Source organism: Leucoraja erinacea, chromosome 13 (assembly GCF_028641065.1).
Source record: "Leucoraja erinacea ecotype New England chromosome 13, Leri_hhj_1, whole genome shotgun sequence".
Taxonomy (NCBI): domain Eukaryota; kingdom Metazoa; phylum Chordata; class Chondrichthyes; order Rajiformes; family Rajidae; genus Leucoraja; species Leucoraja erinaceus.
Window position 1 is genome coordinate 53,492,251 of NC_073389.1, and position 19,102 is coordinate 53,511,352.

Genomic DNA, 19,102 nt, shown 5'->3' on the forward strand with positions numbered 1-19,102 from the left:
CACACACACACAATTTTGTTTTAAAAACCTGTTTGTTACGGGACCCCCCCCAGACACCAACTTGCCCTCCCCTCTCCGCACCCCTTGCACTAAACGGGAGACTTCAAGAGAGAAGTGTGTGAAGAAGAGAGGGGAAGGGAGAGGAGGGGGAGATGGGGGAAGGGGGGGGAAGGGAAGGAAAGAGCCACCTTGAACAGGCGGTGGCCATACCACTACAAGGGTCCCAGCCCGGGCAGGAGGTGCCCAGTACAATGAGTTCGGACCCCAGCCGAGACCCCCGGGAGTGGGGTTCCTTGGTGAACCAGTGACCTTTCCAACAAGGCCTCTCTCCCGGCACTGGGGCCATTGCTTTAGCCCACGTGATCCCCATGCTATCTGATACAGATGGCAAACAGTTTCATCCATCTTGTAGCAACAGTGTGTGTGCGCGCGTGCATGTGTGTGTGTCTGTGTGTGTGCGTGTCCATGTGTGTGTGTGTGTCTGTATGTGTGTGTGCGTGAGGGTGTGCGTGTCCATGTGTGTGTGTGTCTGTATGTGTGTGTGCGTGAGGATGTGCGTGTCCATGTGTGTGTGTGTCTGTATGTGTGTGTCTGTGTGTGTGTGTGTGTGTGCGTTTGCGTGTGTGTGTGTGCGCGTGCGTGCGTGTGTGTGAGCGTGTGTGTGCACGTGTTTGTGAGCGTGTGTGTCTATGTGTGTGAACCTGTGTGTGTGTGTGCATCTGTGTCTGTGTGTGTCTGTGTATGTGCGTGTGTGCGTGTGTGTGTGTGCATGTGCGTGTGTGTGTGTGTGCATGTGTGTGTGCATCTGTGTGTGTGTATGTGTGTGTGTGTGCGCGTCTGTGTGTGTCTGTGTATGTGCGTGTGTCTGTGTGCATGTGCGTGTGTGTATGTGTGCATGTGTGTGTGTGTGTGTGCATGTGCGTGTGTCTGTGTGTGTGCGTGTGTGTATGTGTGCATGTGTGTGTGTGTGTGTGTGCGTATCTGTGTGTATGTGTGCATGTGTGTGTGTGTGTGCATGTGTGTGTGTGTGTGTGTGTGCGAGTGTGTCTGTGTGTGTGCGTGTGTCTGTGTGCATGTGCATGTGTGTGTATGTGTGCATGTGTGTGTGTGTGTCTGTGTGTGTGTGCGTGTGTGTGTGTGCGTGTGTATGTGTGTGTGTGTGTATCTGTGTGTATGTGCTGTGTGTGTGTGTGCGAGTGTATGTGTGCGTGCACGCATAATATATATCTGTCTATATATAAAATTATAATATAAAAATGGGTAGATCCCAATATTTTGACATTCCTGCCAACAGATGCAAGTCCCAATCGCGGGCACACCACCCAGTGAAGTGTGTGCTGGTGCTGATATACGTATTATATAAATGAACCTCTCAATATATGATACATATATGCGGCATTTGCCCTCTTGTTAGATGACCTGGATGGATATTGCACAACACCTGGTCCTGATAACAAGATTGTCTTCTTGCCTGCGTGTCTGGTTTTGTATTTAACGTTCTTGCCGTCTCTCTCTCTCGCTTCAGTCGGGCTCCCGTTTGATGGCGGCCACTTTCTCCAGGATTTGACCCGGGGTGAGGGGAGGTTGTCCCGGGTGGGGCCTGAAGCAGGCCAACGATTCCTCGGGCTCCTGCTTCACCCAGCCCGGCCCGGCACGGCCCTGTGCTTCGGCGCGGAGTAGCTGCCCCCTCCTCTCTTTGCCGGCTGCAGTCTCCTCGCCGAGACCGAAGGCCTGGGCTTCCCCTCCGCTCCGCTGCAGCATGTAGTACAGGATGGGGTTGGCCTTGGTCAGCCAGGGGGGCTCGTGGTGGAGTCCGGCCGACCTCTGTGGCTGCGGGAGACGGGCGGACCCCGGGTACCTGGCCAGCTCCACGCTCACCGGGCTCTCCTTCCCGCCCATTTTCACCTCGTAAAACTGTCCGGGGGCCGGCGGCTTGGGGTGGTGGTGGTGTTGGTGGTGATGGTGTTGGTGGTTCGATTCCCGTGCCGGCACACCGTTCTGCAGGCCCCGGTGCTGGGACAAGACCTTAATGCCGTTCTCCGACAGCAGCAGCTGCTTCAGGACGTTGAAACCCGGCGCGTCCTTGAGATAACCGCGGTGATCCGGCTGCGGCTCCGGGTCCCTGCCGGTACCGTTGCTCCCGGCCACGGCCGACGGCTCGGACATCCCGTTGGGGCAGAAGGAGTGGCCGTTGAGCGTGCGGCCCGGTTTCTTCTGGACGTCCCGGCGCTCGGGCGGGGAAGCGGGGAGCAGGTGCCGTATCCTGGTCATGGGGCACGGGTGGTGGGACGGGGCAGGCGGGCTCTCCACAGCGCCGGAGAGGTAGGCCTCGGATGGACTGGCGCTGTGGCGCAGCAGGAGCTGACTGAGGACACCTCCACCCCTGTGGGCCGAGTGGGCTGGGGGCGAAGGAGGGCCGGGAGACTCCACCTCCAACTTGACCGTCTCCCGCAGGCACTTGGCGTTGGGGAAGGCGTCGCAGTCTTCGTCCACGGGCTCAATTTTGACTTTGACCTCGGCGATGGTCTGGGCGTAAGGCCCACCCCGCCTGCCCTGGGCCGCCGGCTGGGCCTGCTCCTTCTCCGGGTGGCGGAGCAGCAGCTGCAGGACGCTGCGCCTCTCCAGGAGCTGGGCCAAGTCAGGGCCTCCCGCCCGCTCCGGCCCACTCTGAGGGAAGCCCACCGAGTCCTTGGCCTCCAGCGGGCACGGGCACGGACACGGGCCGGAGAGCCGGGCCTCGGCCTCCATCTGCGAAGGGTCTGGGGACTTGAGGGTGCCGGTGCGGGCCAGGTCGTGGAGGAGCTTGCTGGCGCTGAAGGAGAAGTTGGAGAGGCGGCTGTCCGTGGCCGGAGTGCTGGGGCCGGCCGGCGGGGTGGGGAAGACCTGCTTGGTGTAGGGGGGGGGGGCGGGGGGCTGCTCCACCACCAAGTGCCGGGCTTTGGCCGGCTCCGGGGCCGGGCCTTGCGGGGGCCGGGACTTCCTTAGGGGTTCCCCCGGGTTGGGGAAGAGTTGGGGGCGGCGGGCAGCGTGGGGGGAGCGGGGGGCTTGCGGGCCGGGTTGGTCTCGGCCACGGGGGCGGGGGTGGGGAAAGGCTCCGTGAGGGCGGGGCGCCTGGCCAAGGTGGCTGGCCGGGGGGCTTCCCCGCTGGGCTCGGGTGTACTATCCCCCTGGGTCCCGTCCGGGTGTCCCAGTAGCAGCTGGAGCAAGGTGACCTTGTGGTGGCTCTTGGTCTCGGGACCACTCTCCTCCTCCTGCTCCACCTTGGCCACGGGGACCCGGAGCCCAGGCACCTTGGGGTTCCAGCTGAAGAGAAGGGACTCGGTCATCTGCTCCAGGCTACCGGGGTGCAGGGTGGTTGGGTCGCAGGCCCGGGGTTTGGTGGACAGGTCCATCGGGGTGCAGGTGGAACGGGGGGATGGGCCCCTAGCCCCGTTGACTCCCCCTCCCACCTCCCCTTCCTCCTTCAGCGGGCGGCGCCTGGGAGAGGGTCCCCCTTGGCCCTGTGGCCCCCACATGTGGCCATTGGTGGCCGGGAGCTTGGGCGAGTTGAGTAGGTGCATGAGCAAGCTGCTGCCGCCGCCGCCACCACCAACGCCGCCGCCGGCCACGGTGCCCACGGCAGAGGCGGGCGAAGCCGGCGAGCGCTGGCACCGCTCCCGGGGAGGGGTGACCGCCTTGCCCTGGGCCGCCCCGACCTGCTTCTTGCAAGCGATGGCGGCCAGCCGCTGGCTCGCCGACGGGGCCAGCGTCCGTGCCCGGGAGTATTGCTGGAGCTGGCAGTCGCTGGAGAGGAGGAGGGCCAGTTGGCTGCAGGCGGCGCTGGGTTTGGGCGAGCTCGGAGCCCCGGGCCCTGGCGCTGGCAACGTCCCTTTGCCAACCATGCTGGCCACCGCCTTCAGGCGCGCCGAGCAAGACAGTCGCGGGGAGTGGGGGCCGGCGGCTGGCGAGTTGTTTCGACTGCCGGACCGGGACCTCTCCCCTCCTCCCCGGGCGTCCAGCAGAGCCCCGGGCCTCCCGCAACCTCCCGTCTCGTCGCCCCCTTGCTCGGGCGAGGGTGTCGGGCTCTCCGGGGTCGGCGCCACGCCCCGCCCCTGCAGGCTGGAGCTGAACGACTGGAGCAGGGAGGCCAGCAGCGTGCTGTGGGTGGGCTGCAGGGCTGGCTCAGGGTCGCTCACCCTCCTGCGCTTGTGGGCGCCGCCGTGCCAGTCCTCGCTCTGCAGAAGCCGGGCTTTCTTCAGGTTCGGCGCCGGGACGCTCCTTGGGGAGGGGGCCGGTGGGGGGGGGGCCCTGGCCGGGGCGGCGGTGGCGGCGGAGGAAGGGGCCGTCCCCTCGGCCTCACTCCCGGCGCGGGCCCGCCCGTCGCAGTCGCTCTTGTCGGCCGGGGCCCCGGCATTGGCCGCGGCCGCGCGGCGCATCAGGACGCTTTCGAGGTACGTTAACACAACGGAATCCTGGTGCATGTCAGAGGATAGGTCTTCACCATGGGTCATGTTCAAAGGACACACGGAAAAAGCCCCCTCTCTGAAATTAAAATAAAACTCAACGGAAGAGTCAACGGACACAGCCCCAGCCGATATCGTGTAGGCTTGTCCGATCACTTTCTGGGTGACCTCTTGTCTGGGTCCATGGTCACTGAGGTCTTGGTCTCGTTGGGCAAGGGCGGGGAGGTTGAGGTGACTTTCCAAGGCTCCATCCCCCCCGGAGCTAGCGTGAAACACGAGGCCAAACTTTCCTTTCCACACCTCCTGCTATCCCTGCTCGTTACGAGGTCGCGGCGGCGGTGGGCCCTTCGGCCCGCTGCTCCCTGCTTGCCCCACGATATCCAGCCAGCTGCCAAACCCGGGCAAGCGAGGGCACGTCCATTTGTGGTCCCTCCCGAGACATCCGAAGATCCACGGGACTTCTCCGCGTCCTAGCGTCGGGCAACCTCCACCTGTGATGTAAGCAGAAAGGGCCGTTAGTCAGTAGTTCATTGCCACGTGTAGTGAAATGCTTTTGAGCCGTGCCCCGCACATGGACTATTGTGTGCAGTTTCGGTCTCCTAATTTGACGAGGGACATTCTTGCTATTGAAGGAGTGCAGCGTAGGTTTACCAGGTTAATTCCCGGGATGGCGGGACTGACACACGCTGCGAGAATAGGTTGACTGGGCTTGTATTCACTGGAATTGAGAAGGATGAGAGGGTTCTTACAGAAACATAGAAAATAGGTGCAAGAGTAGGCCAAATCTAACTCTCTCTTGAAATTCTTAAAGGATTGGACAGGCCAGATGCAGGAAAAAATGTCCATAGAAACATAGAAATTAGGTGCAGGAGTAGGCCATTCGGCCCTTCGAGCCTGCACCGCCATTCAATATGATCATGGCTGATCATCCAACTCAGTATCCCGTACCTGCCTTTTCTCCATACCCTCTGATCCCCTTAGCCACAAGGGCCACATCTAACTCCCTCTTAAATATAACCAATGAACTGGCCTCGACTACCCTCTGTGGCAGAGAGTTCCAGAGATTCACCACTCTCTATGTGAAAAAAGTTCTTCTCATCTCGGTTTTAAAGGATTTCCCCCTTATCCTTAAGCTGTGACCCCTTGTCCTAGACTTCCCCAACATCGGGAGCAATTTTCCTGCATCTAGCCTGTCCAACCCCTTAAGAATTTTGTAAGTTTCTAAAAGATCCCCTCTCAATCTCCTAAATTCTAGAGAGTATAAACCAAGTCTATCCAGTCTTTCTTCATAAGACAGTCCTGACATCCCAGGAATCAGTCTGGTGAACCTTCTCTGCACTCCCTCTATGGCAATAATGTCCTTCCTCAGATTTGGAGACCAAAACTGTACGCAATACTCCAGGTGTGGTCTCACCAAGACCCTGTACAACTGCAGTAGAACCTCCCTGCTCCTATACTCAAGTCCAGAACCAGGGGTCACAGTTTAAGAATAAGGGGTCGGCCATTTAGGACTGAGATGAGGAAAAAGCTTCTCACCCAGAGAGTTGTGAATCTGTGGCATTCTCTGCCACAGAAAGCAGTGGAGGCCGATTCACTGGATGTTTTCAAGAGAGTTAGATTTAGCCCTTAGGGCTAATGGAGTCCAGGGATATGGGGGGAAAAGCAGAAAAAGGGTACTGAGTTTGGATGATTAGCCATGATCATATTGAACGGCGGTGCTGGTTCGAAGGGCCGAATGGCCTACTCCAACACCCATTTTCTATGTTTCAGGTCAGGTGTCTTCTTCAAATTTCCGACAACCACCAGGCTCTTGAACACCACAAAGCACTAACTATGAACGATGGATCATCTTGGTTGCACCGAGGACTTTGGTTTTTTTTAGACAACAGACAATAGGTGCAGGAGTAGGCCATTCGGCCCTTCGAGCCAGCACCACCATTCAATGTGATCATGGCTGATCATCGCCAATCAGTGCCCCGTTCCTGCCTGCACCCCATATCCCCTGACTCCGCTATCTTTAAGAGCTCTATCTATCTAACTCTCTCTTGAAAGTAACCAGAGAACCGGCCTCCACCGTCCTCTGAGGCAGAGAATTCCACAGACACACAACTCTCTGTGAGAAAAAGTGTTTCCTCGTCTCCGTTCGAAATGGCTTACCCCTTATTCTTAAAGTGTGTGGCCCCTGGTTCTGGACTCCCCCAACATCGGGAACACGTTTCCTGCCTCTAGCGTGTCCCAACCCTTAATAATCTTACATGTTTCAATAAGATTTGCCCCTCATCCTTCTACAGAAGCCAAATAACCGACCAACCCATAGAAACATAGAAACATGTACAAGCAAGCCCAGCCGATCCATTCTCTCAGCATATGACAGTCCCGCCATCCCGGGAATTAACCTTGTGCTAGTTTAGGAGTTGTTTTGGTTTGGAGATGCAACCCATCTAACTCCCTCTTAAATATAGCCAATGAACTGGCCTCAACTACCCTCTGTGGCAGAGAGTTCCAATTCACCACTCAGAAAAAAGCCTCCTCATAGCCGATTTCCCCCGTCGTCCAACCCCTGGAGCGTGGGTAAGGAAACCGGAGAGAGTATAAACCAAGTCTATCCAGGCTTTCTTCATAAGACAGTCCTGACATCCCAGGAATCAGTCTGGTGAACCGTCTCTGCACTCCCTCTATGGCACGTAGGTCTTTGGAGCGTGGGAGGAAACCGGATCACCCGGAGAAAACCCATGCGGTCACGGGGAGAAGGTACAAACTGCGTACACCCGTAGTCAGGATCGAACCCGGGTCTCTGGCGCTGTGAGGCCGCAACTCTACCGCTGCGCCACCATGTTGCCCATGCAGAAGTCTGGACTGGTAATCGATATTTATAACTTTAAATCCCACTCCTGCAGCCGGGGAATAAAGTTTGATGATCTTTAATGAATCTGTACTGAAGAAAATCAGTATTTTGACCATGAGATTATTGGATTGTTCACGAAAGTCCAGCAAGGAGAGAAAATGGCCAGACCTCACTCAATCGGGCCTGTACAGGCTTCTGGATTCACACAAACTTTAACCGTCTGTCTGTCTAATCACCAAGTCAAAGGCAGCCGGGTATGTACTATAAATGCTGACAATCCATATATTTCATAAGAGATAGGAGTAGAATTAGGCCATTCAGCCCATCAAGTCTAAGTTAGGTCTTTATTCTTTGGAGCGCAGAAGGTTAAGCGGGGACTTGATAGAGGTCTTTAAAATGATGAGAGGGATAGACAGAGTTGACGTGGATAAGCTTTTCCCACTGAGAGTAGGGAAGATTCAAACAAGAGGACAAGACTTCAGAATTAAGGGACAGAAGTTTAGGGGCAACATGAGGGGGAACTTCTTTACTCAGAGAGTGGTAGCGGTGTGGAATGAGTTTCCAGTGGAAGTGGTGGAGGCAGGTTCATTGGTATCATTTAAAAATAAATTGGATAGGTATATGGATGAGAAGGGAATGGAGGGTTATGGTATGAGTGCAGGCAGGTGGGACTAAGGGAAAAAAAAGTTGTTCGGCATGGACTTGTAGGGCCGAGATGGCCTGTTTCCGTGCTGTAATTGTTATATGGTTTATTCTTTGGAGCGCAGAAGGTTAAGGGGGGACTTGATAGAGGTCTTTAAAATTATGAGAGGGATAGACAGAGTTGACGTGGATAAGCTTTTCCCATTGAGAGTAGGGAAGATTCAAACAAGAGGACAAGACTTGAGAATTAAGGGACAGAAGTTTAGGGGTAACATGAGGGGGAACTTCTTTACTCAGAGAGTGGTAGCGGTGTGGAATGAGCTTCCAGTGGAAGTGGTGGAGGCAGGTTCGATTTTATCATTTAACAATAAATTGGATAGGTATATGGATGAGAAGGGAATGGAGGGTTATGGTCTGAGTGCAGGCAGGTGGGACTAAGGGGAAAAAAAGTGTTCGGCATGGACTTGTAGGGCCGAGATGGCCTGTTTCCGTGCTGTAATTGTTATATGGTTATAAGTCTACTCTGCCATTCAATCATGGCTGATCTATCTCACTCTCCTAACCTCATTCTCCTGCCTTCGCCCCGTAACCTCTGACACCCGTACCAATCAAGAATCTATCTATCTCTGCCATAAAAAATATCCACTGACCAGGCCTCCACAGCCGTCTGTAGCAAAGAATTCCACAGGTTCACCACCCTCTGACTAAAGAAATTTCTCCTCATCTCCTTCCGAAGAGAATGTCCTTTAATTTTGAGGCTGTGACCTCTGGTCCTGGACTACCCCATTAGTGGAAACATCCTCCCCACATCCCGTAAATCAATTGAGAAAAATCTCATACCCCTTAGTTTGGTTTTGTTCATTGTCATGTGTCTCCTCAAACTTGATGCCAGAATTATAGAAACATAGACAATAGGTGCAGGAGTAGGCCATTCGGCCCTTCGAGCCTGCCCCGCCATTCAATATGATCATGGCTGATCATCCAACTCAGTATCCTGTACCTGCCTTCTCTCCACACCCTCTGATCCCTTTAGCCACAAGGGCCACATCTAACTCCCTCTTAAATATAGCCAATGAACTGGCCTCAACTACCTTCTGTGGCAGATAATTCCACAGATTCACCACTCTCTGTATGAAAAATCTTTTTCTCATCTCGGTCCTAAAGGATTTCCCCCTTATCCTTAAACTGTGACCCTTTGTCCTGGACTTCCCCAACATCGGGAACAATCTTCCTGCATCTAGCCTGTCCTAAGTTTCTATAAGATCCCCCCTCAAATTTGGACAGGTACATGGATAGGAAAGGTTTTGTGGGATATGGGCCGGACGCAGTCAAATGGGACTGACTTAGATGGGGCAGCTTGGTCAGCATGGATGAGTTGGGCCGAAGGGCCTGGTTCCATGCTGTGTAACTCTATGATGCGCCTGATAACATTTCTTTCCACCTCACACCTCAGTCATCTAGTTTCGCTTAGTTTAGCGGTACAGCGGGGAAACAGGCCCTTCGGCCCATTGAGTCCGCACCGACCAGTGACCCCCGCACATGGACATTTTTACACATTTACATCAAGCCAATTAACCTACAAATCTATATGACTTTGGAATGCGGGAGGAAACCGAAGATCTCGGAGCAAAACCCACGCAGGTCGGGTAGAAACTCCGTACAAGACAAGCGCCCGTAGTTGGGATCGAACCCGGGTCTCCAGCGCAGTGAGGCAGTGAGGCTGCGCCAAGTCACGTAATGTACTTCCAAACAGTTCAGGGGGCTGCACAATCTCCTTCATGCTGCAAGGTTGACTGCTGACCCCAGGGAACAATACAACAGGAAACTCACTCACTGCAGTCAACTGAAGGGCAGAAAAAAACACTTCCAATTTCTTGCAGAAACTTCTACTAAACTTCTCTGCCTCAGAGGGCAGTGGAGGCCGGTTCTCTGGATACTTTCAAGAGAGAGCTAGATAGGGCTCTTAAAAATAGCGGAGTCAGGGGATATGGGGAGAAGGCAGGAACGGGGTACTGATCCTGTGGATGATCACATTGAATGGCGGTGCTGGCTCGAAGGGCCGAATGGCCTACTCCTGCACCTATTGTCTATTGTTTACCGAAGGTCAAAGTTTAAACAGGAGGAAGTTTGCGCATTGTCTGATTTTGTTTACTTACAGTTGTATCGTAACTTTACAGCTGGGTTTAAAACTTAAACGTTGAAACGGAGGACGTCAAGGTTCCACCCTGGGTCGCCACGCCAGTGTCCACATGCTTCCGACTTGCACCCCTGTGATGCGCGACTGGCGGATCTGCAAACCAGCGGCTAGCGACCTTCAGCCGCGTCTCCCCTTCAATAGAAACATAAATACATTATAACTACATACACCGCGCGGAAACCTGGCACCCAAACAAACACAGAGCGCTGGAGTAACTCAGCGGGTCAGGCAGCATCTCTGGAGAACATGGATAGTTCAGTTTAGTTTAGAGATACAGCGTGGAAACAGTCCCTTCAGCCCACCGAATCCGCGCCGACCAGCGATCCCCGCACATTAACACGAGTTACAATTTTACTTTTGACCACTGGGGAGATGGCAGCCCTGCCTGCAGTCTGTTCGTTTTTTAATCTTTGTGTTATTTTTAGCATTTGTTAAAAGTTTGTTTTAATATACTTCGGTTTGTTTTATGTGGGGGAAGGGGGGAGGGGGGAGGGGATTACGGGGAAACTTTTTTTCAAGTTCCTAACTTCCCGGAGATGTGATCAATTTTCGGATCCCATTCTCCGGGCCCAGCGGCGTACCACTGCTGGAGCTGGAGGCCTCCTCGAACTGTAGTGAGCCCCACCGCGGGGCGCGGACTTAACATCGGAGCAGATCCCTTGTCTGGGATCGCTCCCACCGTGGCCTTCGGACTTACCATCAAGGGCTCGCAGTCTCGGGAGAGGCTAATCGGGAGCTCCAACGCCGCAGAAGGTTCGACCAGCCCCGTCGCGAGGTTCGTTCGCCCGGCGCGGGGGAGCTGACAACCCCCCCAATGCGGGGGCTGAACGCCTCGACGCGGAGGACCCGAACACCACCGGCTACGGGAGTCAAGATCGTCCCGTCAACGGGGGCTCGAGGCCCATGACCGAGGAAGAACAAAAGGAAGGACTTGAACTTTATTTCGCCTTCCATCACAGTGAGGAATGTGTAGGAATCACTGTGGTGGATGTTGATGGTAAATATATTTTTGAATCTGTTGCTTTTAATTGTATGACTGACCCGGCCAGTGAAATTCCTCGTATGTTGCAAAACATACTTGGCGAATAAAATCTGATTCTGATGCCAACCCAATTAACTTACAAACTCGTACGTCTTTAGAGTGTGGGCGGAAACCGATGATCTCAGAAAAACCCCACGCAGGTCACGAGGAGATCGTACAATCTCCGTACAGACAGCACCCGTAGTCAGGATCAAACGCGGGACCCGGGGCTTTGGCGCTGTGAGGCAGCAACTCTGCCGCTGCGCCGCCTAATAATGGGGACGTGTTATATGTCAACGGGTTGCCTCTAAAGTGATGCCACGGTCACCAGTGTACCTCTAAGGGGCCTGTCCCACTTGGCCGTCATTTGCACGCCATTTATGCGACCTCCAAAAATGTGGTCATCGCGTTGTGACGCACGGATAGCGTGTGGGTAGCGCGGAACGGGCGCATGAGAGACAAGACTTTGCCTTCCTTCACAGTGAGGAGGAGATTCACTGTGATGGATGTTTGTGTACATTGTGTCGGTGTGTGTCTTGGTTCATTTCTTGTTGTATGACTGCAGAAACCAAATTTCGTTTGAACTTCATGTGAGGTTCAAATGACAAATAAACGGTATTGTATTGAGAAGCGTGGGGGAGTGTGGAGTTGCGTGCTCTATCGCGCCACGCTCCAGGATTTCGTGCTGCACGAAATCCTCGTGCGCCACCTGCGTGACGTATCGCGTACGCACGCTGACGCATTGGCGCCGCACGCTGGCGTCCCGACGTCTCACGTGTGTCGCTTGGCGGCGCATGGTTACGTCACCGTGCGTAACCATGTGTCGCCGCGCGCCGCAGATTATTCTAACGACGTCACGCGCACCAGACGGCATGATGACGCGTGATTTGCGTAATGACGCGTCGACCTATTTTACATATGACGCGTAAAATGAGGTGCGAATGACGGCCAAGTGGGACAGGCCCTTATCTCATCGTACTGGCTGTAACAACTATCGCGGGCGTCTCAAGGGAATTAAAACAGCATGAATTTTATTTTTACATCAACCCCCTGAACCATCTCCTTTCAGAGAGAAGACTATGCCACCTGCAACCTCCAAATACATTCCTCGTGCCTGGGGGTATTCTGGTACATCACCTCTGCACCATCTGCCTGGCAACCTTCCCAAATCCCGGTGCTCAATCCAAATTGCAGTTGCGATCTTCTTGGCTATCTCTCCGTCCAATTTTCCCCAACTGCCCCCAACCCTCAACTGCACAATCAACTTCAAAGGAACGGCGAAGACAAGACACAAAATGCTGGAGTAACTCAGCGGGGCAGGCAGCATCTCCGGAGCGAAGGAATGGGTGACGTTTCGGTTCGAGATCCTTCTACAGACTTCAGACAGGGGCAGGCAGCATCCCCGGAGAGAAGGAATGGGCGACGTTTCGTAAAAGTGGCCACTCCTCAGTGCGATCTACTATTTTTTTTTAGTTTAGAGATACAGCGCGGAAACAGGCCTCTCGGCGCACCGGGTCCTGCCGACCAGCGATCACCCCGTACACTAGGGACAATTTGTAATATCACCAAAGCCAATTAATCTACAAACCTGCACGTCTTTGGAGTGTGGGAAGAAACCGAAGATCTCGGAGAAATCCCACGCAGATCACAGGGAGAACGTACAAACTCCGTGCAGACAGTACCCGTAGTCAGGATCGAACCCGGGTCTCCGGTGCTGCAGGGGCTGTAAGGCAGCAACTCTACCGCTGCGCCACCGTGCCCTTCAGTCAGCGGGTGGTGAATCTGTGGGATTCATTGGCACAGAAGGCTGTGGAGGCCAAGTCAATGGATATTCTTAAGGCGGAGATAGACAGATTCTTGATTAGTACGGGTGTCAGGGATGATGGGGAGTAGGCAGCAGAATGGGGTTGAGAGGGGAAAGATAAATCAGCCTTGATTGAATGGCGGAGTAGACTTGATGGGCTGAATGGTCTAATTCTGCTCCTATCACTTACAAACTTACAGTATCAACCGTCTCAGTTTGTAGTGGAGGACAATAAGGGATAGCAGGTTCAGCCTCTGCATTAGAAGAGGCCAGTGCACGCATACACAGGGACATCCTTCCGACACATCTCGTCTGCTCCACTGTGAAATCTTCTCAAGGTTCGTCTACTTTGATGAAGGTCTCCTCCACTCTTCAACGAGGGTTCTGCAACACATCCTCTCTCGCTGCTCCCCCTCTGGGATTCTAAGTTGGTCGGTATGGGCAAGTTGGGCCGAAGGGCCTGTTCCCACACTGTGTGGCTCTATCTTTCATTCATTTGTTCTATATTTCTGTACATCGCTGTCTATATCTCTCCTTTCCCCTTTCCCCTGAGTCTCAGTCTGAAGAAGGGTCTCGACCCGAAACGTCACCCATTCCTTCTCTCCAGAGATGCTGCCTGTCCCGCTGAGTTGTGCCCCGTGTCCCACTTAGGAAACCTGAACGGAAACCTCTGGAGACTTTGCGCCCCCACCCAAGGTTTCCATGCGGTTCCCGGAGGTTGCAGGTGGTTGCCGGAGGTGGCAGGTAGTGGAAGCAGGTAGGGAGACTGACAAAAACCTCCGGGAACCACACGGAAACCTTGGGTGGGGCGCAAAGTCTCCAGAGGTTTCCGTTCAGGTTTCCTAAGTGGGACAGGGGCATATAACTCCAGCTTCTTTGTGTCTATCTTCGGTTTAAACCGGCATCATCAGTTCCTTCCTACCACCATCTCCATTGCGTTGCATTTCTCACAAGACATTATAAATATCCTATTTATTTTGAATTCCCAATGCCAACTTCAAAACCTACCACAAGCAGCTGACCTTCACAGAGCTGATCTGCCGTGACCTCGCATCCCACTCCTTTTAGTGAATCAATAACCAGGACCTTGGATGAGCAAGGGCAAAGGGATCTGGATGTTACAGAGACAAAAAGTACTGTCTGACAGACTGCACCAATTTTAGCAGCAGATGGCTCTCACTCTTAGAGTTATGGGGAGAAGGCAGGAGAATGGGGCTAGAGGGAAAGATAGATGGACCGAGTGGATGTGGAGAGGATGTTTCCACTAGTGGGAGAGTCTAGGACTAGAGGGCACAGCCTCAGAATAAAATGACTAACCTAGAGAAAGGAGATGAGCAGGAATGTCAACAAAATAGAGAGAGTACAGAGGAGATTTACTAGAATGTTGCCCGGGTTTCAACAACTAAGTTACAGAGATAGGTTGAATAAGTTAGGTCTTTATTCTCTGGAGCGCAGAAGGTTAAGGGGGGACTTGATAGAGGTCTTTAAAATGATGAGAGGGATAGACAGGGTTGATGTGGACAAGCTTTTCCCTTTGAGAATAGGGAAGATTCAAACAAGAGGACATGACTTCAGAATTAAGGGACAGAAGTTTAGGGGTAACATGAGGGGGAACTTCTTTACTCAGAGAGTGGTGGCGGTGTGGAATGAGCTTCCAGTGGAAGTGGTGGAGGCAGGTTCGTTGGTATCATTTAAAAATAAATGATATTGGATAGGCATATGGATGAGAAGGGAATGGAGGATTATGGTATGAGTGCAGGCAGGTGGGACTAAGGGAAAAAAAAGTTGTTCGGCACGGCCTTGTAGGGCCGAGATGGCCTGTTTCCGTGCTGTAATTGTTATATGGTTATATGGAATTTCTTTAGTCAGAGGGTGGTGAATCTGTGGAATTCATTGACTTGGCCGCCACTGCGCTCTGTGGCAATTTCCTTTGTCATTTTTACTTTTTGCACAACCTTTAATTCATTGTTCTTTATCTCTCCACATCACCGTCTATATCTCTTGTTTCCCTTAAGGGCCTGTCCCACTTTCACGACCTAGTTTGCCCTTGACTCGTACTCACAGCATGGTCGTCAAGAGATCATAGGAGGTCGTTGGCGGGCCGTGATGCTGGTCGTAGGCACTCGTGGCATCAAGTAGGTCGGGGCGTTTTTCTAGCCTGCTGAAAAATGCCCACGAGTAAAAAAAGGTCGCGAATTAGGTCGTGGTAGTGATTGGGGATGATCAGCCATGATCATATTGAATGGTGGTGCTGGCTCGAAGGGCCGAATGGCCTGCTCCTGCACCTATTGTCTATTGTCTATTGAAAGTGGGACACGCCCTTTATCCCTAACCAGTGTGTTATGGGGAACAGGCAGGAGAATGGGGTTGAGAGGGAGAGATAGATCAGCCATGATTACATGGTGCAGTTGACCGAATGGCCTATTTCTGCCCCTATCGTTTATGAACATGAACATAAAAACAGCTTCTTCCCATCAACAATCAGGCTCCTGAACCACCCAGCACAACACTAACCACAACCAAAGACGGACTCAAAATGCTGGAGTAACTCGGTGGGACAGGTCACATCTCTGGAGAGAAGGAACGGGTGACGTTTCAGGTCGAGACCTTTCCTCCGACTCTTAATTCAGTTTAGTTTATTGTCACGTGTACTGAGGTACAGTGAAAATCTTTCGTTGCGCGCTATCCAGTCAGCGGAAAGACAATATAATGCGTGATTACAATCGATCCGTTTACACGGTGCAGATACATTTTCAGAAGGAACTGCAGATGCTGGAAAAATCGAAGGTAGACAAAAATGCCGGAGTAACTCAGCGGGTGAGGCAGCATCTATGGGGCGAAGGAATAGGTGACGTTTCGGGTCGAGACCCTTCTTCAGAATGATACATGATAAGGGAATAACGTTTAGTGCAAGGTAAAGCCAGCAAAGCCCGATCAAGGATAGTCAGAGAGTCACCAATGAGGTAGTTAGTAGTTCAGGACCGCTCTCTGGTTGTGGTAGGATGGTTCAGCTGCCTGATAACAGCTGGGAAGAAACTGCCCCTGAATCTGGAGGTGTGCGTTCGTTTTCACACTTCTGTACCTCTTGCCCGATGGGAGAGAGGGGGAAGAGGGAGTGGCCGGGATGCGACTGGTCCTTGATGATGCTGCTGGCCTTGCCGAGCCAGCGTGAGGTGGAGATGGCCAAAGTGGAAGGAAGGTTGGTTTGCCTACGTCAGCAGTTCACTGCAATTTCTTTCAGTGGAGTTAAGTAATGGTACATGGCGGAGGAAGCGTACTCATTAAAGGTTTAGGTATACTATTGCCACGTGCACCAAGGTAGAGTGAAGGGCTTTGTTGCACATGCTATCCAAACAGACCAGACAGTCTTAAGGAGAGTCTCGGCCCGAAATGTCACCCATTCCTTCTCTCCAGAGATGCTGTCTGACCCGCTGAGTTACTCCAGCATGTTGTGCCTGCCTCAGATCAGACGACACCAGACGCGAATACAATCACGGCACGAGTTACTGCCTTCCAGCGAACGCAACGCCGGAGACTCGGGTTCGACGGGTGCTGTCTGTACGGAGTTTGTACGTTCTCCCCGTTTGACCTGATTGGGTTCCCCTCCCCCCTTCCTCCCGGGTGCTCCGGTTTCCTCCCACACTCCAAAAACATGCAGGTTTGTAGATTAACTGACGTAGGTGAAATTGAAAATTGTCTCTCAGTGTGTGTCGGGTAGTGTTAGTTAGTGTTAGTGTGAGGGGTGATGGCTGGTCGGCATGGGGCCTGTTGGGTCGAAAGGCCTGTTCCCGCCCCGTATCTCTAAACTGGACAATAAATGCTGGCACCTCCTGTGGCCTATAAATTAAAGAACAATGCATAATGGCTGACAGGCCCACATACTGAGCGGGGAGTTGTACAGACTTGTCCCGGTTTAGCACAGTGCCCTGGGCTTACACAATGACAGATGTGTACCTATCATCCAGGGCTGTGGCCACAAGCGGTTGACCCTCGTGATGCACAAGTTTTTTTTTTTTTAAACTCACGGACCAGCCTGTTTTGGAAGGGCAGGATCTACAGCTTGTTGTTCTTACAGGGCGTTCCACACCGTTCTCATGGAGACTGAGAGAGGACTCCAGCTGGAACGGTACCAACGACTGCAGGTCTGGCGATCTGTGTTCCCCGAGGCACGGCACTAGTGGCCGGGGGGGGGGGGGGTTCACCGCGTACCGCAGCCGAACAGGCACGATAAACGACGCTACTTGTACCGCCACAGGCAGTTACTGGCGGCGTGGCATAACCAGGGCCATGAGGTCATATGGGAGTAGATTTAGGCTGTTCGGCCTATCAGGTCTACTCTGTCGTTCAATCAGGGCTGATCTATCTCTCCCTTCCCACCCCCATTCTCCTGCCTTCTCCCCATAACCTATGACACCCGTACTAATCAAGAATCTATCTATCTCTGACTATAGACAATAAGTGCAGGACAATAGACAACAGGTGCAGGAGTAGAGGCCATTCGGTCCTTCGAGCCAGCACCGCCATTCAATGTGATCATGGCTGATCATCCCCAATCAGTACCCCGTTCCTGCCTTCTCCCCATATCCCCTGACTCCGCTATCTTTAAGAGCCCTATCTCTTGAAAGTATACAGAGAACCGGCCTCCACCGCCCTCTGAGGCAGAGAATTCCGCAGACTCACCACTCTCTGTGAGAAAAAGTGTTACCTCGTCCCCGTTCTAAAAGGCTTACCCCTTATTCTTAAACTGTGTGGCCCCTGGTTCTGGACTCCCCCAACATCGGGAACATGCTTCCTGCCTCCTGCCTCTGCCTTAAAAACATCCACTGACTTGTGGCCTCCACAGCCGTCTGTGGCAAAGAATTCCACAGATTCACCACCCTCTGACCAAAATATTCCTCCGCATCTCCTTCCTAAAAGGACGTCCTTTAATTCTGAGGCCGTGACCTATAGTCCTAGACTCTCCCACTAGTGGAAACGCTTTGTATCCGAATTGTGCTGGCCCCCCAGCCAAGGCATCCTGCGATCAGTACGGGTGTCAGGGGTTACGGGGAGAAGGCAGGAAGGAGATCAGCCATGATTGAATGGCGGAGAAGACTTGATGGGCCGAATGGCCTAATTCTGCTCCGATCACATATGAACTCATCTAGGTCAACGTGGACAAGTTGGGCTGAGTGGATTGTGTTGTCCATGCTGTACCACTCCAGGTCTCTCAGTCTTGTACTCTTTCTTAGACACAAAATGTTGGGAGTAACTCAGCGGGACAGGCAGCATCTCTGGAGAGAAGGAATGGGAGGCGTTTCGAATCTGAAGAAGGGTCTCGACCTGAAACATCACCCATTCCTTCTCTCCAGAGATGCTGCCTGTCACGCTGAGTTACTCCAGCGTTTTGTGTCTATCTTCGGTTTAAACCGGCATCTGCAGTTCCTTCCTACACATTTTGTCTCAGTAAGAAGTCCACATTGTAAACATTGGCTGTGCAAAGATTATTTCAGATTTCCAGCCTCTGCAGTATAAAAACTGACCGTGTTCAAATATTCCGCCCGGTAACGGCCTGCCGGCCCGCAGCGGCATTGAGGCCGTACACACCGCCTCGACGGGCGTGCGCAGCATCTCGACACCGTACGTCACGCGCGAACTTCCCGCGGACTTCGCTCGAACTTCACGTAACTCATTCGACCTCCGCGTGGCCCCTGCTTCCGGTTTGATCCCACTCGCCGCTTGCAGTCGCAAGCTCGTGGGACAGGCCCTTAACTCTCTCTTGAACACATCCAGTGGCTAAAGGGATCAGCGGGTATGGAGAGAAGGCAGGTACAGGATACTGAGTTGGATGATCAGCCATGATCATATTGAATGGCGAATGGTGCAGGCTCGAAGGGCCGAATGGCCTCTACTCCTCCACCTATTGTCTATGTTTCTATGAATCGGCACAGGTCCACAGGTTCACAACTCTCTGGGCGAAAAAGTTTTTCCTCACCTCATTCCTAAATGGCCGAGCCCTTATTCTTAAACTGTGACCTTCTACTCCCACTAGCTCTTGGTCTGAAGAAGGGTCTCGACCTGAAACGTCACCTGTTCCTTGTCTCCTGAGACGCTGCCTGAGCCACTGAGTCACTCCAGCGTTTTTGTGCCTGTCTTTGGACTTGGTGTTCAA

The 19,102-nt window shown here is 53.2% G+C and overlaps 1 protein-coding gene across 1 annotated transcript in view; it reads right to left on the bottom strand.

Annotated features, from left to right (window-relative positions):
* Nucleotides 1–1,112: 1,112 nt before the first annotated feature.
* The window catches only part of nrip1a (nuclear receptor interacting protein 1a), a 93,088-nt gene continuing 75,098 nt past the window's right edge, over nt 1,113–19,102 (bottom strand). The window contains 3 exon segments of the mRNA XM_055645250.1: nt 1,113–3,038; nt 3,041–4,933; nt 10,086–10,258. Of these exon segments, the coding sequence (XP_055501225.1) occupies nt 1,522–3,038; nt 3,041–4,490 (2,967 nt within the window). The 5' untranslated portion in view covers nt 4,491–4,933; nt 10,086–10,258 and the 3' untranslated portion in view covers nt 1,113–1,521.